General features: G+C 40.3%; 1 protein-coding gene across 1 annotated transcript in view; it reads left to right on the top strand.

Annotated features, from left to right (window-relative positions):
* The window catches only part of MYO3B (myosin IIIB), a gene marked incomplete at its 5' end in the record, with an annotated part of 368,039 nt that overhangs the window by 173,362 nt on the left and 176,458 nt on the right, over window positions 1-18,219 (top strand). Inside the window, 1 exon segment of the mRNA XM_008687102.2 lies at window positions 1-72. This exon segment is cut by the window's left edge and continues 7 nt beyond it. Coding sequence (XP_008685324.2) covers window positions 1-72 — 72 coding nt within the window.

Genomic DNA, 18,219 nt, shown 5'->3' with positions numbered 1-18,219 from the left:
TGGTTGTGGTCCTGAGAATGTCAGAAAACAAGCTTCTGCAGCAACTCTTCTCCATTCCTTTGACCAAAACAGGTATGTGGAGCCCCCTGACCTCCTGGGGCCTGACGCTTCCACAGCACTGCTGGAGTTTCCTTGTTAGTGTCTGAATACCGCCAGGGCTACACTACTGCTATTTGGAATTTTAAGCAGGGGTAAATGTCTATCCAACTAACTTCAAGAAAAGGAAAGGGATTGTTTCTTTTGCAATTTAATTGCACAGCATTAGTGTATATGTACTGTGTACACACACAGACACACACACATACACACACACACTTTTTATAACATTCACTCTTAGACTTCTCATTTTCTCTGCTTGCCCCTTTCCATTCTTCCATTTACAAAACCATATGTTATCATTCATTCATGCTAAGCACTCTAGGGTGGTCTCAGTTTACCCAGATTTTTGGGGAAGATTATTTCTGTTTACATATGATTCTAAGTGAAGGGAATGTGGGGAATCCAGAGGTCATCCAGTCATGGGGTCCTCAGAGGTCACCTAGTCCAACTCACTACCCAGTCAGTGACCTCCCCACCCTCCTAACCAACTTAGAATAGATCCATCACTGGCCTGTGTGCCCGGCCTTTGCCCTTTCACAGCCACATTCTGCTCAATGGCTTCTGTTTAGCTGCTCAGTCAGTTCTTATGATAGGAAGCAAGAAACTAGGGCCAAAGAACAGAACTTCCCTGTCTTCGCTGTTTTGCCAAATCGATTCCCATTCAGTCTGGTTCCTTTGGGATCTGCTGCCATAGGCTGGGCAGCCCACTAGGTCTTCTCACAGCTTTCCTCTAGAGGGTGTTATTGGCTGAGGGTCTGTCTGGAAATAGCTGCGGGTATTATTTTATGAAAGCGAGAGGAGAAGCCTCTTTATCATTGTTCATGATTTCCTCTTCTTTCTTCCCATGTCCCTCTTGAAATCATTGGCACCCATGTCTAGTTTGGGGCCTTTGTATGCTAAAAGGGAGTGGCTGCCAGGTCTGATTTTTAGCAACATGCAGAGGAATGAAAAGTTTGGCTAAGAAAAAAGCCACAGTCTTCAACCTTTGCTTCATCTTAACTTGGAAAGAAAGTTGAAACCAGTTCTTAATTTTCTTCAAACTTGCTTCTTTAAAGAAAAATAGTAGGGTGCCCATGAGAAAGCTGCCTCCACCTTTCTTTCCAGCCCTCCCTTGGGCACAGCCATGATTTGATTCATTATCTCCTTGTGAAGATATTTACCCTCAAGCCTTGGTTCTAAAGAGCTTGTGGATCCTACGTTGAAGGTCAAAATATTAATCAAGCTTCTAAATTTTGAAACATCTATTTTTGGTTTTAATGTATTACAGCCTTTGAAGGTGGGAGAATTTTATTAGACAGAAATAATTTGTTTTGTTTTTGCAGAAATTATAAATGTTTGTTTCAGAGTGGCCAGATGTGAGCAGGGCTTCCTCACCAGACACTTAGGTCTTATCAGGAAACTTACGTGCAGGGGCAAAGACACAGCCATTATTAATACCCTTAATACGTACCCTTTGAAGTGAAATCTATCCAAATGACTTGTCAGTTGGCATTTATACTCTCTCATAAATATGAGTAACGATTTGTCAAATCTTTTTTTTAGAAAAATTTGAAAATTTTATTTTATTTTTTTTAATAATAATATTTTTTTATTGTATTATGTTAGTCACCATACAGTACATCCCTGGTTTTTGATGTAAAGTTCCATGATTCATTAGTTGCGTATAACACCCAGTGCACCATGAAATACGTGCCCTCCTTACTACCCATCACCAGCCTATCCCATTCCCCTGATTTGTCAAATCTGTTCACAATTTTGGAATTTCCAATTTTTCGGCTGTTGGCAAAATAAAAACAATTTCGCAGCCTAGGCCACTAGGTGGCGCGATGCAAGAATTCAGGCTCTGCAGCAAGCCTTGTGTTTGCCCTTGATCGCCTAACGGGGAGAAATAGGAACAAAGACATAGCCTCTGCTTTCTTTTTTTTTTTTTTTTTTTTTTTTTTTTTTTTTTTTTTTTTTTTTTTTTTTTTTTTTTTTTTTTTTTTTTTTTTTTTTTTTTTTTTTTTTTTTCTTTCTTTCTTTCTTTCTTTCTTTCTTTCTTTCTTTCTTTCTTTCTTTCTTTCTTCCTTCCTTCCTTCCTTCCTTCCTTCCTTTCTTTCCTTTCTTTCCTTTCTTTCCTTCTTTTTGCTCTTTGCTTTCCCCTGAAAGAGCTTTCCTCCTGTCTTGTAACTCTTTGTGAATCTTCCTTCAAACTGCATTCCATACCTCCTGGAGGAAACAAAAGTGAAAAAGAAGACTGGAAACAAGCATGTTTTCCTAACAAGCTTCCTTGTATTCCTGAGTTGTATATTGTGTATAAGAATTTCTTTTGAAATCCTAAGCTTTATTTTCTCCACATTTTGAGTATAATTTAGAAGCCACGAAACACATCAAAACTAAATAAGCATGATTCTGTATTCTTTTTCTGAAATTATTCATACAAAAATGGCTTCAATCAACATTTATAGAACAGCTTCTAATAATAAGACACCGTTTAGGCAGCAAGGAGGAGATAAAGATAAAATGGCTTTACCCTAAAGCAACTGAAACTTTCCTTTACCTTCACTTTCTGTCTAGAATTTATGTCCTTATGATGATATTTGCCCTCAGATATCAGTTCTAAAGAGATTGTGCACCCAATATTGAAGGTCAGAATCTTAATTAAGATTCTAAGTTTTAAAACATCCATATTCTATATTTTTTGGTTTTAGTATATTACAGCCTTTGAAGCTGGGAAAACCTTACTGGACAGCAATAGTTTGTGCTGTTTTTACTGAAATTGCAAATACTTGTTTCAGCACGTGTCTCTTATGAGAGCAGATGTGGTTGTACATCTTGGCATTCTCACTGGAAGCCAAGTCCCTCACATCCTGGCATTTTGAAAAAGAATATGCTGATATTTTCAGTGCATGAGAAATCATTTTCTTGGTTGTTTCTATTTTTTACAGTTTCAAACCCTTAAAAACTTGTTTTATTAAAATTAAACGGGTCACTAGTTCAATGCGCATAGATACGGGTAGTTACTTTACAAACCTCTTGAGGAGATGAACTGCAGAGAGGAAGGGAAAAAATCAAAGTTGGGAAGCTTAGGAGGCTGTTAGCCCCAGACTTTGAAAAGAGGTCCATTGTGGGACTCCTCCATTTCGAGAGAAAAGAACTCCATGGGATGTTGGCAGTGCTCTGGCTTGTGGTCCTCGTGGTGGTTACGTGCACGTTTGCCTTATAATATCTGTTATGCTATACATTTGTTTTGCACATTCTTCTGTACATGCATTCTACTTCACAATAGCACTTTTATTTTCCAAAAGATAGAGAGGAGATCTTAAAATGCAAAGAGAAACTTTCTTTATCTAAGATTTCCTATTCTGTTAAATTCAGGTTTCCTGGTAGCTAGACTGTTGCAGCCCTTGGCTTTCAAAGGCAGGCATCAGAGAGCTCCTGGCTGACATTCCTGTCTGTTTAAGTCAGCCTCCTCTGTGGGCTGCTGGGCAGGTAACAATCCCTTCATTAGTGTTTGTAAAACAGAAGTATTGGTTCTTGGTCTAATCTCTTAGGGAGACTGAGAGGATTAACCTGTGTGTGTCTTTGTGTGAAACCGTAATATAAAATCAGGAGAGTAATCCAGTTGACATTTTCCTGTTTCCTGTACCCACCTTCCTGTTCATGTTGTACATCTCCCAAATACCGAAAAGGTTAAAAAATGTGGGGTGTGAAGTCAGGAGGTGAAGGGCTCCTCCCCAATTTCTGTAGCCCCCTTAGCAGCAGCCCGTTCATCTGGCACGCAGCTGCGTGTGGTAAGAGATGTGTGCGCTGGAAGGACACACTCCCATCCCAGGGTACTCACTGGCCATCAGGTGCGCGGAGGCAGCTACAGACAGTATGGATTCTCAGACTTACGGGACACTCTGCTCTCTTGCCTCTAGATGGGCCACTTCAGATGTGGTGAAATGTCTTTGTAATCCTTCCTATTGATAGGAAGTTCTCTGAAGATTTTATGTGTGAAAATTTGATGTGGCAGCAACATTGCTTTCTAACCCTTCAGCTTTTCAAACTGCGTGTGATCCAGGTAGAAAACCATTAAAAGGAAAGATGTTACAACAAGGTTTCATCACCTATTCTCTTGTTTGGGGGACATTCCACTTACTACTAATAAACCAGAGAAAAGTTCAAAGGGCTCAAGGAAAGAGAGAAGAGGAGGTTTCAAAAGGAACTTGAAAAATCCATTTCTGTCTTTGAATTGTGAATTCTGACTTCCAAGTAGGGGCTTGGGGTTTTAAAGGTGTTCGGAACTTGGGAGAAACTAGAAAAAACAAGAGCAATGCCAGAGGGAGTATTCTCTGAGCCTCCAAGCCCAGTTTTGCTTCAGAATCTAGAACTGAGTTTGGCTCTATTTTCTCCTATCCAGGCTCTCCCAGGTAGTTCCCTTGGAATTTGATTTGAAATGAAAATCAACAGTAAATTCTCTTTATCTTGACTTCCATTGGTTCCTCTTTTTATTTGGATGGGGGAGCAAGATGAGCCCCCACATTATATCTGTAAAGGACTAATACCATCACTGCTGAAATACTTGATGTTGCTTGCTCCCGATTCTCTAACTCCCCAAATACAGCATCCAGCTTTTAAGGAGATGCCTTTTGGTAACTGTCTCTGAGAGTTTTCATTTTCCACTTATGGCTTCTCCTCCCTGCTGGCAGTACAGAAAATGGGTCCAGCAGGATGAGCTGACTCTAAATGACAAGGTTTCAGGGTCACAGATATGGACAGTGCTTGCCTCGTCCTGAAACAGCAGCTCTAATGAGCCAATCCTGTCGGGAAGCCCTGAGGGGCGAGTTCCTCCTCATGCAGAGGCCTGATTCTTTCTATTTAATTTGAGAGTGTATTTCAGTCAGTAGATAATTATATATTTAGGGTCTATCTAGATATGGTGGTGTGCATAGGTGCTTTCTAAAGGAATAAAAGAAAATCCCAACCTGAATAGTCAGGGACAGATAGTGCGCATTCTAAAATGTATAAAGTATGCACAAAATAATATAAATTCTGAATAGGCATGTAAATCAATAAATGGGGGCAATATAAGCATTGTGTCTATATAAGTAAAAATCGAAGGAAAAGTCATGGAAATATGTGTCAGTATGGGATAAAACTTCTTTTAATTATAAAGACTTCCTGGAAGAGTTTAATTTTTAAAAAAGATTTTATTGATTTGAGAGTGAGAGAGAGGGAGAGTGCGAGCAGGGGGGAGGGGCAGAAGGAGAGGGAGAGGGAGAAGGAGGCTCCCAGTTGAGCAGGGAGCCCCACGTGGGGCTCAATCCCAGTACCCTGGGATCGTGACCTGAGCCAAAGGCAGAGGCTTAACCAACTGAGCCCCCCAGCCTTCCGGGAAGTTGTTTTTTTTTTTGTTTTTTGTTTTTTGTTTGTTTGTTTTAATGGAGAATAGAGAAAATTGAGCAGCCTGGGAGTGATGAGGCATTCTAAGCCAAGGTCTACAGCACTGGAAAGGAGAGGTAAGCAGTGAGATAATTAAGTGAATAGGACGTGAGGAAAGGACTGAGGGTTGAGGGACAGAAGCAAGATGGATAAATGATGGCAGTCTACTGAGCCAAGGGTGGGCTTCTGATGCCAATCTGAAACACTGTGGGTGGTCAGGACAGTCTCCTGAAGAGAACAGTTTCAGGGTGAGAAAGGAAAACTTGTGCAGGGGTGTTAAAGACAACTAGGGAGAACCAAGGTGCACCCCACCTGTCTGTGTGGAGCCATGTATGAGTAGATGCTCAATAAATACTTCTACATTCTACTTTTCAATCTAGCATCCATTTTGAGTTAATTTTTGATGAGGTATGAGGTTGAGGTTCATTTTTTTTCCCATTAGTATGCCCAGTTACTCTAAAACTATTGACTATTTTTTCTTCATTGAATTGCTTTAGCATTTGTCAAAAATCAGTGGTTATATTTGTGTGGATCTGTTTCATTGATCTGTGTATTTAATTCTTCACCAATACCACACTGTCTTTACTATTGTAGCTTTATAGTAAGTCTTAAAACAGGCAGTGCGATCCCTCCAACTTTAGTCTTCTCTTCCAAATGATTTTGTCTATTTCAGTTCCTTTGCCTTTCCATATAAATTTTAAAAGTAGTTCATCTATATCTGTACAAAATCCTGCTGTGATTTTGATTAGAATTGCATGAAATCTATAGACCAATCTGGGAAGAATTGACATTTTTATTATGTTGAGTCTTTCAGTCCACAAACACAGTATGTCTACTTGTTTGGATCTTATTTGATTTCTTTAATCAGTACAGTTGGCCCTTGAACAACATAGGTTGAAACTGCCTGGGTCCATTTATATGCAGATTTTTTGGATAAATATAGTACAGTACTGTAAATGTATTTTCCTTGTGATTTTCTTGGTAACATTTTCTTTTTTCTAGCTTACTTGATTGTTAAGAATATAGTATATAATATATATAACATACAAAGTATGTGTTAATCAACTGTTTATGTTATTCAGAAAGGCTTCCAGTCAACAGTAGCCTATTAGTAGGTAAGTTTTAGGGGAGTCAAAAGTTATTTGTGGATTTTTGATCATGTAGGGGTTTGGTGCTCCAACCCGTGTTGTTCAAGAGTCATCTGTATTTTGTTTCGCATACAGATCCTGTACGTGTTTTGTTAGATTTATACCTAAGTATTTCAACTTTTGGAGCCAGTATACGTTTTTTGCTTGTTTGTTTTCAGTTGCCCAGCTAATGTACAGAAATACCATTGATTTTTGTGGATTGACCTTACCTCCCACAACCTTGCCAAACCCAGGAGGAGTTTTGTTTTTGCTTTGTTAGATTCCCGCGGGTTTTCTACATAGATAGTCATGTTGTCTATAAATAAGAACATTTATTTTTCTTTCCATTCTTATGCTTTTTATTTCTTTTTCTTGCCTTATTTCACTGCCTAGGACTTCCAGTATAATCTTGAATAGAAGTGGTAAGAGGGAAGACATCCTTGCTTTATTCCTGGTCTTGGAGGGGAAGCACCGAGTCTTTCACTGTTAAGTATGATGTTAGTTGTAGGTTTCATGTAGGTATCCTTGTACTTGCTCTTCCCTCTGTCTGGCATATTTATCCCCAAGACATACCCATAGCTAGCTTCTTCATTTTCTTTAGGTCTTTTATCAAAATCTGCTTTTCCTGTTAAAATTGTAACCTACTCAATATTTTATATTCCCATTTCCTGTTATTTTTCTCCTTAGCACTTATCACTACCTTATAAACCATATACACTTATTTGTCTTATTTATTGTCTGCCTTCCTCCACCATAATGCAAGTTCCAAGATAGCAGGGATTTGTGTCTGGTTTGTCCATTACTGTATGCTACCTGGCATATAACAGCCATTCAGTTTATGTTTACTGAATAAATGACAGATGAACCAGATCTACCCAACCACCTGCAAATCTGTTCCCATTTCTGTCTTCTTTCTAATCTAAATGACTGAACTATGCCTGCCCTTATTACAGGCCAGCTCTCCACTTGTCCTCTCGATTCCTTCCCCTTTCACGTTCACAAGGACTTTGATCATGAAGTTATTTCTCTTCTGCATCATCTCTTTATCCCTTTTAATGTGATCATTCTCATCAAGAAAGTGTCTTCCATCTTTTTGACTCCTTGTTATATGTTAAATTGTGTTCCCCCTGATCACCAGAAAGATAGGTTGGAGTCCTAAGCCCCAATACTTCCAGAATGTGACTTTATTTAGGAAGAAGGTCTTTACAGAGGTAATCAAGGTGAAATGAAGTCCTCAAGGTGGGCCCTAATCTTTTATAGAAAAGAAAAATTTGGACATAGAGACACACACAGGGAGAGTGCCATGTGAAGATGAAAGCAGAGAGCTGGGTGATGCCTCTACAGCTTCTCTCACCTGCACCTCTGAACTAAATTCTATTTCTACTCTTGCCTTTTACAGCCTAACAGCTAAACTATAGTTTTTTCAAAAATGTAACTCTGATCATTTCACTCCCCTGCTTAAAGCCTCCAGTGGCCCCTCATCACACCTAGAATAAAATCCAAAACTCCTGGGGTGCCTGGGTGGCTCAGTCAGTTAAGTGTCCAACTCTTGGTTTCAGCTCAGGTTGTGATCTCAGGGTCCTAAGATTGAGCCCTGTGTGGGGCTCCCCACTCAGCGGAGAGTTTGCTTCCCCTCTCTCTCTTTCGCTCTGCCCCTCCCCCTGCTCATGCTCTCTCTCTCTCTAAAATAAATAAATATGTCTTTAAAAAAAAATCCAAACTCCTTCCTTTTCTACAAACTCTTACATGATTGGTCCCTGCCCTTCTGTCTGTGCCCATCTCTTGAACTTTACCCTTCACTTTCTGTCGTCTTTCTGTTCCTCAGATATTCCAAGCCTTTTCCTGACTCTGCAACCAACTGCTCAGTCTGCCTGGAACATTCTTTCTCCAGATCTTTACAGGTCTATTTCCATCTTGTGATCCAGGATCGTGCTCAGATATCACCTCCAAAGAGAGGCCTTCTCTGTCCACCCAATAGAGAGTGGCCCCACACTTCCACACTCAGTCTGTTACATTACCCTGTTTAACTATCTCCATTGGGATCTAACATTATCCTCTCTGTATATCAGCTCCTTCTCCCATCCCCAATACTAGACTGTAAGCTCCTTGAGAGCAGAGACCTTTGCAGTCTTTTTTTTTTTTTAAAGATTTTATTTATTTATTTGACAGAGACAGCCAGTGAGAGAAGGAACACAAGCAGGGGGAGTGGGAGAGGAAGAAGCAGACTCCTAGCAGAGGAGCCTGATGTGGGGCTCGATCCCAGAACGCTGGGATCATGCCCTGAGCCAAAGGCAGATGCTTAACGACTGTGCCACCCAGGCGCCCCCTTCCCCCCCCCCTTTTTTTTTTTACCACAGTATACCCAGGAACTAGAGCAATGGCCACTACACATAAGTCCTCAGTAAATGTTTGTTAAATAACTTGGTAACTCCTGCAAAGTAGAGACTAAAGCTAAACTCCAAAGCTTGACTCCCAGTTTAAGGCTCTGTATTAATTTACAAGGGCTGTCATAACAAGGTACCACAAATAAAAAGTGGCTTAAACAAGAGAAATTTGTTGTCTCACAGTTCTAGAGTCTAGAAGTCCAAGATTAAAGTGTTGGCAGGTTTGATTTCTTCTGATGCCTCTCTCCTTGGCTTGCAGATGGCCGCCTTTTCAGTATCCTCACATGGTCACCCCTTGGTCTGTGTGTATATTGTGTGTCCCAGTCTACTCTTCTTATGAGGACTCCAGTCATACTGGATTAGGGCTCACCCATTTGACCTTAATCACCTTTTAGAGGTCCTATCTCCAAATTCAGTTGCATTCCAAGGTACTGAGGGTTAGGATTTGAACATATGAATTTGGGTGGGGAGATACGATGTAACCCATAAGAGATCACTAAGAGCTGAGGGAGCTGTTCGATATGAGCCCCTTACCTGTGGGACATGTGGGGGCCACCACCTTTTCCCCAAAACCCCAAGGACAGCTGTGACCTGCCAGAGAGAGTTTGCAGCCTCACCCAGTCAGGGAAGGAGAGCTCTGTTCTCTCCCTTTTCCTTTCTCCCTTCTGCTGACCAGAGGAACTAGCCTGGAGAAGAGAGAAGACTTACCCCAAGGCATGGAAGCCATCAGTCCAGCCTGGAGGGAGAGGGAGAGTGGGAAAAAGAGCTTTGAATTGATATGATATCAAAAGTTAAAAACAAATAAGAATGAATCTTTAAAACCAAAAGTAATCTTTAATAACAGAAAATATCTGAAAATCTATGAACTGGTGTAGAAATATGGTTAAGGGAACTGCCATCCCCAAAGAAAGGTGGGTCAGCATGGGTGAGGGAGATGACAGGAAAAGGCAGATATGTTTCTTGTTTATCCCCAGTGAACTGAGATGAGTCAGTGTGCTGATTTCATGCTCCAGGCACAGCAGAGAACTACAAAGCTTTCTGCACATGTGACTCTGAGAGGCTGGCAGTTTACATCACAAACTGGGGACTCCTCCCAGCACCAGCCTGGAGTGGATGAGAGTCAGAATTTTTGTCTCAGGAACAGGGAAATGACACTGAATAGGGCAAGTCACTCATGAATAAAAGGAACACCGAGTGTTAATTACGTGGGCTCTTCATCTCCAACAATCTGTCACCAGAATTGCAGGTCAGTTATTGGTCCACCCAGCTATGCAGTTCTGTCCCACGCAACCATCTTGTCTACCTGAGAAGACTGTTAGCCGCATGAGAACAGAGGGCGTGTCTTCTGTTTTATGTATGTAGAGAACATGTAGTTGGGACCGTTCACAGTATTTCACAGCTCCACACCGTTGCCCACATGCGTTCCACTTTCTGGAATTGCATCTGTCCCCCACCCCCATACTCATCATCACACCTTCCATCCTTTCCCCCTCTTGCCTCTGAATCTTTTTTTTTTCCCCACCTTAATTTCCAGAACTCAGCCCTAGCCTCACTTTCTCCAGGAAGTTTTGGTTTGGGTCCAATTCCCTGTATCACTGGAACGTAAATTCCATGACAGGATTTTGTCCATTTAGTTAGCTCCTCTTTCCAACTCCTAGAGAAGCCCCTGGCACATAGGAGGTACTCAGTAGAGTCTGTCTGTTCAGGCAAGGAGTGTAATTTATGACCAGAATTTCCTGGTAGTCCTAAGACCACTAGAAGCACATCAGAAATATTGGACCATCCCGTGATTTATGGTGTCGGTTGGAAGCTTACCATCATCGAACATCTATGTTCACAAGTTGTGAAATTCAGAGAACTCCACTTAGAATTCCATAATCTGAATCTAGAACAGGTATGAAGCCCTGTTTGGGCTCAGGTACCAGAGAAGTACAGGTGTAATTGCAATTACATCTGGCATCTGAAATAGATTTCTCGCCCCTTTCCGGCTGGAGTGGGCAGGAGGAGGCTGCCTCGGAAGCAAACGGCACACACAGGATTAAAGTATAGACTGTGTCCTGAAGCATGAGATCCTGTACTTGCTCAGAAATGTGGCCGTCCTGGGGGTAATGTGTGGCCATGTTCCCTTACCTTACTGCCACCACCTCTGCTGTCTCTGTGAGGTTCCATGAGGGGCAGCATCCTCTTCTGCCTTCTGACAGGCTGGGGAAGGAGGCAGAGTGTCCTGGCAACAGCTGGACAGCCCCAGGAGAAGCTTCACTCCCTCTTACCTCTCCCTTTGTGAATGGTTTTCAGCCAAAAGCCTTGTTGAAGACAAAATGCACGTGTAGTGTGGTGGTGGTGGGCAGAGAGCATCTCTTGTAATTCTAGTTTTTTCCCCCCATTCCTGAATGCTTTTAGGTTTTGAGTGTGCATTCTCCAAGTGCTATTTTCTTTGTGTTTCTTTCCTTTTTAAATGTTGGCCCTCAGTTTCTTCTACCGCATCAGCTGTGGTGGAGTGAAGAGCCATGGGCCCTAAGTCGGAGACTTAGATATAGATTGCTACTTTGTATCCCTCAGATTTAATTCTCTGAACCAGCTTCTCATCTGCACACTGAGGGTTTTGCATGAAGAACCTGCCCCGATTAGATGGAACCTTAAGGTCACACAGACAAACCCCTAATAATTTCTAGCCCAAACCTTCAGTCTAGAGTTTGAAAGCTCTCACTGGGCCCTCTTTTGTGTGTTGGTCTGTAGAACCATGCTGTCCAGTGTAATGTAAAATGTTCTATGACCACATTTTTAAAATGTAAACAGAAACAGTTGTTTTAGTCTGTTCAGGCTGCCATACCAAAATACCATACATTGGGTGGCTCACGAGCAAAAGAAATTTATTTCTCGGGGCGCCTGGGGGGCTCAGCCGCTAAGCGTCTGCCTTCGGCTCAGGTCACGATACCAGGGTCCTGGGATCAAGCCCCGCATCGGGCTCCCTGCTTGGCGGGAAGCCTGCTCCCTCTCCCACTCCCCCTGCTTGTGTTCCCTCTCTCGCAGTCTCTGTCAAATAAATAAATAAAATCTTTAAAAAAAAATGTATTTCTCACAGTTCTGGAGGCTGGAAAATCCAAGCTCAAGGTGCCAGCATATTTAGTGTCTGATGAGAGCCCATTTCCTGGTTCACAGAGCCTTTCTACTGTGTCCTCATATGATTGAAGGGTCAAGGGAGCTCTCTGGGGCCTCTTTTGTAAGGGCACTGATCCATTCCTGAGGGCTCTGCCTTAATCCATCACCTAATCACCTCTCAAAGGCCCCACCTCCCTGCTCAGAAACACGGTCACCCTGGGGGCTCTGGGTGCCTGTGTACATCATCACATTGGATGTTAGGATTTAACATATTAATGGGGAGGGACATAAACATTCAGTCTATAGCACAGGTGAAGGTGAAATAATTCTAATAATGTATCTTTACTCAATATATCAAAAATAATATTCAACACATAACCAATATAAATCTTACTAATGTGATATTTTACTTTTTTTGTTGTACTAAGTGTTCAAAATCTGTTATGTATTTTATGCTTATGGCACATCTTAATTTGGACTGACCACATTCCACGTGCTCTAAAGCTATCATACTGAATAGCTGTCACTCTGAAGAATCGCTGTCCTGGCCACAGATGTGGCTCATTCCTGCTTTCAAAGAGAAGTGCAGAAATGACGAATAACCCTTCTTGCTGGTCCTCCCAAGGAAAATAAAGTCTTGTCTCTTCATAAAACTGTATTTTACTGTGTCCAGATTTGACGTTAGACTATTTTCCTGGGTATGAGAGAAATCGCTCTTCTGGATTTGCCAAGTTCCAGTACAAGCTTTTAAAAATTTCTCTTGACTCTGTTTGCAGAGATAGAAATATGCCCATATTATCAGTAGTAAGAGCAGTGTTTTCCCAAATGTGTTTCGTGAAGCACTGGGTCTGTGGAATGTGAAGAGGTGTGAGGTGAATAAGAGATATTTCTGTGGTCAGAAAGTGTGGGGAATACTGATTGTGAAAATCCAATACATCTTTATTGCGGTAATACCAATAGATGCCTCTCCCATGTACAGAGCTTCCAAAACCAAGAAACTGCTTATTGTGGAAAGCACCTTGAGGGTCAGGAGTCAAACGGGACCCGCTGAGGCAATGCTGATCAGAGAATTTTCTCCCTGACTTCCTTTTCCAGGGCAACCTTGTCATGTGGGTTTTAAACCCATTCCCAAAATTTCCTTGTGCTTTCTTAGCTCTAGGGACCCTGTTGATGCTCTGTTCTTGAGAAGGAAAAACTGAGCTCAATAATGAGTTGCGATAATGGCTCTAATATTGGGAATGTTAGTATCTATTGTGAATCAGATCCACTATCTTTCCTCAACACATTTTAATAGTTCTTTCATAGCTCCTAAATGTGACAGTGAATGTACATTTTATTTTAAAGTGGCAGTTCCATTTAGAGACACTTTATTTTATTTCTTTAATGATCCTGTTAAGTATAGCAAATGTGGCAGCTGTCATTTTTTTCAAATGGTCAAAAATGCAAGAAAAGTAAGTTCTGCTTCTCTCAGACAGCATCTTTCTCATTCATAGAAAAGAAATATGTTCCCATTTAAGATGAAAGGTTCTTTGCTTTTATTTCGTAGCTCATATTGGAGAAAAAGTCTCAAGGCCATTTACAGTTTATTAATTTATCCCACTATAAAATCTCTTTATAATGGGGCTTTCAGGTCATTTTAACCCTCCTCCTCCCTTCCCTTACTAAAAGATAACTCCAGGCACTTCAAATCAAATGAATTAGAAACAAAGCCATTTATAATTATAATCTCTCTACTTAGAGATGGATCACAATATAACACCTTTTCCCCAGGAATTTGGGTCATATTAATAGAAACTGTATTTTTGTCTTTAGAATACAAGACTAGCTTCTGACAGTCTGGTCCATATGTTAGAAGCATATAAAAGTAAATCATTTTGCTGCGGTGCCAGCTTGTGTGCGAAGAAAAGCTGTAAACCACAGCTGTATGGAGTAACAATTGTGAACTTTACTGGCTTGCACATGTGAGACATCACTAAGCCAAATAAAATGTCGCTGAACTGAACTTGAGAGTTGGAAGTGGGCGAGAGGACTGCTAAGGTTTTATTAAGGTTTGTATTTAGCAAAGTCGTTCCATTCTTTGCATTTCACAAGGGTAGTTCAGGTTACACAAAAACCGAATCAACTGTTTTCCAGATGATTAGGTTTGGCTTAGCCACAACAATGGTGATTGCTTAGTAATCAGTGGGATCACCAGGTGGTTGACCTGGTATGGTGTGTAAATGACAAAAAAATCCAGACAACATCTAAAATCAGTTGGGTTCAATCAGTTTGGCCAGGCAGCAGTCCCATCAATTACTCAGTGGTCTGCCTTGGATATGATCAAAAACCCTGCAACTACTGCAAAATCTTAAATTAGGCCATCCCAGGTGATGGGCTTTCTTAGTGTTGACTGCTCAGTGCTCTGCACTGCTAATAATCCAACTTCAGGCAAGAAACTTGAATAATCTCTGCCTCAGTTTCCTTTCTTTGTGGATTGGGGGCACAGCTCACAGGATTGTCACGTTAGATAATTCACTTCACACATTTAGCACAGTATCTACTACCCTGTAAACATTCAGTGAATGTTGGTGTTTAAGAATTGTTAACTCTTTTCTGATCTGGAGCTAAGTGACAGAAATAGGGCAAGATAAGTGGATTTCTGCATTTATTTCCTTATCTCTGATGCATTTTTAAAAAGACGGATAATATTACATAGTACTGTGGCCTTTCTTTCTTCTTTCTTTCTTTTTTCTTTCTTCCTGTTGAGAGTTTGTGATTTTTATGTTTTTAAAATAATATCTTAAGAAAATAAACAGAAGAGAATAAAATAAACCCTCAAATCTCAAATCCTCAGTTTGTTTGCTTTCTTTTCTAGTCAACCAGCCCAACATTTAATGAGGCTCTGGGCAGTAGAAAATTGGATATTCTATAAAACTCTGATTAACCAGAATCCCTAATTAATAACATTTTTGTTAATCTTAAAAGGTATGCTGAAGAGATTGTCACTGAGTCAAGTTATTTGGCTTTAACTAAAACTCCTTGGCCAACTAGGACCTCTAGGCATTCCATGTGGCTCTAATCAAATCCCCTATACCAGCAACATCTGCATCTCTACTCACCACCGAAACTCTGTTAACTATAAAGTTAATAGGAACACTTTGTTCCCAAAGCTCAATAAACATTTGTCCAGCCCTCTGGATGATAAAACTCAGATACAAAGAAAGTAAGTAACTCATTCAAGCACTCCTAACCAGTAAGTGGCAGAACTGAGACAAACCCCAAGTGGTTTGACCCCAGAACTCACAATCTGAACTACTTCACCTTTGCAATCCAAAGTTCAAATAACTTGAGCAAAGAGTCTGAAATATGAAAGGAGCATGGCGTGGACAAATACCAGCAAAAAGGTCAGGATACGTGGAGGGAAGTGAGATGAACTAGGCCTGCTCTTAGAGAGTGTTGGATGTAATGTTAAATAAAAATTTAATGCACAACTTATTCACTCATTCATTCACGTGTATTTGAATGCTTACTCTCTGCTATATAGACCATTTTACCTATAGAGTAGTAAATAGAATACACCCTCCCTCATGGAGCTTAGACTCCAGTGAGAAGATGCAGTGTTAATTAGATTCATGGGTAGCTTTCAGTGTTACATCAAGGAACATCTTTAGCTTTGATGAGACATTCTCTAAAAACATTTAAACCATAAATCTGTTTCATTCAGATTCATTACTCATCCATCGTGCTACATAACTCTGCAAAATGGTTCACGGTCAATTGCTCATCTCCTTAGGATAATGAGCCTTGGCATTCTTGGATGACTGAAGGAAGAATCTGTGATACTGAAGTTTGACGGCGATGGTAGATATGATCCATCTCTAGAAGGCAAGGGTGGAAATCATCCAAAATGTTCTGGTGCATTGGAGCATCTTTAGTAAACAAGTTTTCTTTAGCATCTACTATGTGTAGGGCACTTTGCAAGTCTTTAGCAAGTGCTAAAGAAATATTTTTTGATGAGACATTCTCTAGAAACATTTAGACCTTGATTGAGAGTAGAAATACTTAGTACCTGGCTTCAAAGGGCTTATAATCTGTATAAGGAATCATTCCTAAACAAAAATACCCCTGTAAGGTAAAATATTTATATTGACTTGAAAGGACTCAGGCACAAGTACACTGACTAGCTGCAGCCTCTAGAATTAGCAAAGCATTGTGATGCTTGTAGACTTACTTCATCAGAGAAATAATCTTTTTTGCTGACCTTTATTCGTAATAGGTTCTGTTCTTAAAAAAAAAAAAAAGAATCAGTAATTATGGTATCCCAGGTATGAAGGATAAGACTTTAATTTACAAAGTTTTTGAAATCAGAGGGTTATTTTGTATGCTATATCACAAAGCCAGGGTCTGTATCATAAGGCCAAAGTCTCGAAAAGGCTATGCCTGGGGGCGCCTAGGTGGCTCAGTTAGTTAAGCGTCTGCCTTCAGCTCAGGTCATGATTTCAGAGTCCTGGGATGGAACCCTACGTCCGGCTTCCTGCTCAGTGGGGAATTTGCTTCTCCCTCTCCCCCCTGCTCATGCTTTCTCTCTCGCTATCTCTCTCTCTCTCAAATAAATAAATAAAATCTTAAAAAAAAAGGCAAAAGGGATAGACTGGTGATGGGTAGTAAGGAGGGCACGTATTGCATGGTGCACTGGGTGTTATACGCAACTAATGAATCATCAAACTTTACATCAGAAACCAGGGATGTACTGTATGGTGACTAACATAATATAATTTAAAAAAAAACATTAAAAAAACAACAACAACAAAGTCTAAGTCTAAAAAAAAAAGGCAATGTCTATACATAAGAAATAAAAATAGATTAATTTTATCCTTCAACACCGTGACGCATATAAGGTTCAGTATAACCTTCTGGCCACTGCCATTTTATGAATTGGTAACAACAAAAAAACCCAAAAATCACATATATGAGAGAAATGTGGGTGTGTGGATGTTCAGAAAACCCATGGTAGTGTAGCTTAGATATGAGTAATGCCTAATTAGGCATGTTGTAAGTTTTGTTTCCTGCAGAATATTGCCTTTCTCGGTATGTTTCTCCTTATTTTCTGGATTCTGTAGTTTTTCTCGAAGATGTGCCCCTGGATGTTCAGACTAGGTCCTTTAAAAAAGGAGCTACGTGATACAGAATAGTCATTCCTTGGAGTAAAGCAAAATAATTGGTAAATGTGAAAAATAGACTTGTATAACTACAGATTGAAAGTTAACCTTGGATGCTTGCAGAGACTCAATAGAAAAAGATTTACATAAGTGATGATTACATTCATATTAGTACCTAGTTTTTCAAAATGGTGGGTATTTACTAATGCCTAATCTGAAAGAAGCATGATTTTTTTTTTTAACTAGGAGAATATATGTTATGAAGATGTTAAAGATAAACACATTCAATTCCTTAATCTTAAAGACATTGTAGGGAGGGAGAAAAACTATACCTCTGTCCCCTCTCTCATGTGCTGAGAAGAGTGGTATAAAAATTGGAGATACGAATAAGCTCACTGTAGCCACAATAGCAAAGTGAAGGAGGGTTAACTAAAGAGATCACAGAAACAGAACCATTGCTGGTTGCTCAAGGTGATCAGCTGTGAAGAGAGCATTGACAAATTATATATCCAGGTCTCGATAAAAATCATTTATGCTTCCTCTGTTTATCGAAGCCACACCATCATCACCACCCCCTCCTCTTCCTGCTGCCTGCCAAACTGCTAAGAAACAGTAATACATTGTGCAGATTTTAGTTCTATCTTCTTTATCTTGTTCTTTCTTATTTCCCCCACCTCAGGGTTCTTTTAAGATTTTACAACCGTAGGTAGAATTTCAGAGCTGAATGGAAGCCTAACATTACTCAATCTTTTTTTTATTATAATTTGCATCCACAATTGTTACTCTTACTCATTTCCTTGTTGGTCAGCATGATGTTGCTTTAAAAAAAAAAAAAAAACTTTTTAAGAGCAGTTTCAATTCACAGTAAAATTGAGGGGAAGAAACAGAGATTTCCCATATAACCCCTGCCCACACACGCATAGCCACCTTCAATGTCCGTATCTTCGACCACCTTTGTTACAATGG

The sequence above is a fragment of the Ursus maritimus genome, unplaced genomic scaffold (assembly GCF_017311325.1).
Source record: "Ursus maritimus isolate PB19 unplaced genomic scaffold, ASM1731132v1 scaffold_1, whole genome shotgun sequence".
NCBI lineage: Eukaryota > Metazoa > Chordata > Mammalia > Carnivora > Ursidae > Ursus > Ursus maritimus.
The sequence above is the reverse complement of the archived record's forward strand: the minus strand, read 5'-3'. Positions and strand labels throughout refer to the sequence as shown.